Below are 3,587 nucleotides of genomic sequence, written 5' to 3'. Positions count from 1 at the left end.
GGGGGGGGGGGGGGGGGGTTCCTCAGCAGAGAGGGGTGTTTCTGGGCCCTAGAGTCTGTGGCTTGGGTCTGCGAAGCGTTCTTTCATTGTTAACTAAGGGAAAGGGTAGGCTGGGTACCACTGAATGCCAACTTTGTCCTCTTTACAGCTTCAGGGAGAAAAGATGGAAGAAGCACTGGACTGCGCTGGGCAGGAGTGGCCAGCAGCTGGGCCAATCACAGCATGGATGGGCCTGAGGCTCATTTGTGTTCCTTTGCAGGATGGCTTCAGGAGAAACAAAGGGCTCCTTGAAGGCTGCCTGAGACAGGGGCTGTATTTTCATTCAGGTCTGGTTTCCCAGAGGCCTCTTGTTGAATTTAGCTTTTTTTTTTTTTGAAGCCCTGTGGATAGGCAACCATGCTTTTCAGAGCATCTTAGTGCAGCTCAGAGGGCAGGAATGTGGCCAGTGGTGACCTCTCTCAACCCAGAAAAAAGGGGCCTTTCTGAATTAGTTCTTTTTATTGTAAATATTTAATTAGTGTAAAAAGTTGTATAAAAAAGAGGAAAAATGGCTGCGTATCCATTTGCCATGCCCAAGTTTAATGAGATAAGGTGTTCAAACAGCCTTGGTGGGCACCACAAACTCACTTCTGTCCCATCTCTGCTTTTCTTCTCTTCTTTCTCCATCATATGGCAGCTTTTCTATCCTACACTCCTGGTTTTCTTGGAGTGTCATAAGCTATGACTAATAAAGGGCTATGATTATGAAAGGCTCCTGAGTTAACTCAGAGCCACCTTGCTGTCTTTTGGTTGGCTGGCTACATGTTGTGACCTGGTGAAGGACACGTACCATGTAGATGCAGGTTTGTGTGTGTGTGTGTGTGTGTGTAGCCATTTTGTCATCTGTGCACCGACAGTGCCTACCTAACACAGACCTCTCCCTGTCAACTCTTCCCAGGGGGTCACAGGCAGGGCAGTCATCTTTCTGTTGTTTTCTCTTCCCAGTCATTAAGTTGGCCCTTGTCCCACTGAGGTTTAAGCCCCTAATTAGAAGTGTTTCTTGGTGCTGTTGGCTTCTCCTTTTCTCCTGCCAGAAGACTTTCTTTAAAAACTAGCCTTTCTTGTTTATTTGTTTGTTTGTTTTTGGAAGCCAACATTTTCAGAAGTCTTAGGAACTTGACCTCTTAGAAACAGAAATGGCTGTGAGAACAGCCCTAGCAACATGGCCCACAATGTACTTATAATGAAAACATTTCTGTCTGCCAGGCTGTAAATTCTTGTCCCACTCTCCATTGCGCTGTACTGTGGCTCTCCCCTGTCTCTAATGACATACTCTTTTCTGTGCCCTAGGGAGCTTCTGGAGACCACATGCCGCCTAGCCAACACACTGAAGAGACATGGAGTGCACCGAGGGGACCGTGTGGCCATCTACATGCCTGTGTCCCCACTGGCCGTGGCAGCCATGCTGGCCTGTGCCAGGATTGGAGCTATCCACACAGTGGTATTTGCTGGCTTTAGTGCAGAGTCCTTGGCTGGGAGGATCAATGATGGTGAGCATGGGTGGGCATGGGAGGAGCTCGGGAGTCCTCAGACCATGGGCTCTCAGCTGAGACTACCCATATCACTACCCATTGGTAGGAAGCTGCACGGACAAATGACAAGTGCTACCAGGGCAGCAGGCCTGTGGTGAATGAATAGGCCTAGATCTGAATAAGCATCTGTGTGAGGCCTAGATGGCCTGGCAGGGCCACACTGCAGGTGAAAGAGCCCAGTGGTGTAGGAGGCTTGAAAGGTGCTGAGATTCAACAGTACTGGCAAGGAGCAGCACTGAGGGGTGGAGAACACCTGTCTCCAGAAGCCAGGAGGAGCTGAGGGTCACGTGGTTCATTGGTAAGACTTTCAGACCTATGGGGTATAGTGGTATACTCCTTAAATCCCAGCACTCAGGAGGCAAAGGCAGGTGGGTCTCTGTGAGTCTGAGGACAGAATGGTCTATACAGAGAGTTCCAGGACAGCCAGGGCTGCATAGAGAGACCTGTTTGATAAAACAGACTTTCATAAATAATAAAATAACCAACTAAAAAAAGATAAAAAGCAAAACAAAACAGAATAGACTTTCAGACTGCAGATCGGTCTGAATCTCCTAGGAAGAAAAGCAGCAATGTGTCCTTGGTTTCAGTGTTGCCAGAGAGCTGCGTGGGTGGGTAGGTGGGTGCATGAATGGGTGGGTGGGTGGGTGTGTGGATGGGTGGATGGGTGGATGGATGGGTGGGTGCGTGGATGGGTGGGTGGGTGGATGGATGGATGGGTGGATGGGTGGGTGCGTGGATGGGTAGGTGGATGGGTGGATGGGTGGGTGGATGGATGGATGGATGGATGGGTAGATGGGTGGGTGCATGGATGGGTAGGTGGGTGGATGGATGGGTAGGAAGAAAAGCAGCAATGTGTCCCTGGTTTCAGTGTTGCCAGAGAGCTGTGTGGGTGGGTGGATGAATGGGTGGGTGGGTAGGTGCCTGGATGGATGGGTGGGTGGGTGGATGGATGGGTGGGTGGATGGGCAGTGTCCCACTGTCAATATAGCTTGAGCCCTCTGTTTTCCATATACAGACCTGGGCAGGACCCTCAAGGAAGGAAGGTCACAGGTCACAGGTTCTGGAAGCCACTGAGAGTTTCTATATATCTCCTCCTCATCCTCCTCCTTGTCCTCCTCGTCCTCCTCGTCCTCCTCGTCCTCCCCTCCTCCTCGTGCTCCTCCTCCTTGTTCTCTGCAGGCTCCTCCTTGTCCTCCTCCTCCCCTCGCCCTCATCTTCCTCCTCGTCCTCCTCCTTGTTCTTCTCCTCCTCCTCCTCCTTCTTCTTTTTCTTCTTCTTCATAGCCTTGTAGTTGCTCATTTCAAAAGAAGTACAGTGAATAGCACACACCTCTACCTTTGGGTTTATGAGATAGTCTTCTCACTGGCCTGGAAATTTACTGGCCTCAGTCTTTTGGGGCTGGGATTATAGGTGAATACCGTTTTGCCCATCAAATGCAACTGAAACCTTCATTTTTCTTATATATAATATCAGTAAAGTTTATCGATTATTTATTAACTTTCAAAGTTTTAAAATAGATTCATAGGATTTCCTACCCACAGAACCATGCCTTCCAAGGATAGAGATAATGTTACTTTTTCCTTTCCACTCTTGATGACTAGTTCTCTTGGCTGGCTCTGGTTGCAAGTCCTGTGGCCATGTTGTCTAGTTGGTGGGGTGAACTGGCATGCTCATCTTTGTCCTGATCTCAGAGGGAACACTTTAGGCTTTTTCAATCTGAGTATGATGTCAGCTGTGATGTTAGGGCATTGCACAGATGCCCTTTTTCAGGTTAAGGATGCTTCATTGGATTCTTCTTTTGTTGTTTTGTGTTTCTAGAGTAAACGATGTTGAATTTGTCAAATGCTTTGTCTTCATTTGTTGAAACATAGGCTTTTTGCTTTATTCTGTCAATGTGTGTCGTGGACCGGGATTTCTCACGGGGTCCCTTGTTCCGCGGGGCGAGGGATTCTGGCCAGGTGGGCACGGGATTCGGCTTTTGACAAACAGACTAGACACCAGTGTGTAAGGTCTGAG

The 3,587-nt window shown here is 48.9% G+C and overlaps 1 protein-coding gene across 1 annotated transcript in view; it reads left to right on the top strand.

The window, feature by feature from the left end:
• Positions 1 to 3,587, top strand: part of Acss1 (acyl-CoA synthetase short chain family member 1) — a 52,548-nt gene that overhangs the window by 25,110 nt on the left and 23,851 nt on the right. Inside the window, exon 3 of the mRNA XM_031372200.1 lies at positions 1,330 to 1,529. Coding sequence (XP_031228060.1) covers positions 1,330 to 1,529 — 200 coding nt within the window. The remainder of the gene's footprint in view (positions 1 to 1,329; positions 1,530 to 3,587) is intronic.

This window comes from Mastomys coucha, unplaced genomic scaffold (assembly GCF_008632895.1).
Source record: "Mastomys coucha isolate ucsf_1 unplaced genomic scaffold, UCSF_Mcou_1 pScaffold15, whole genome shotgun sequence".
Classification (NCBI taxonomy): domain Eukaryota; kingdom Metazoa; phylum Chordata; class Mammalia; order Rodentia; family Muridae; genus Mastomys; species Mastomys coucha.
Note: the sequence above shows the minus strand (reverse complement) of the source record. Positions and strands in the feature narration are given on the sequence as shown.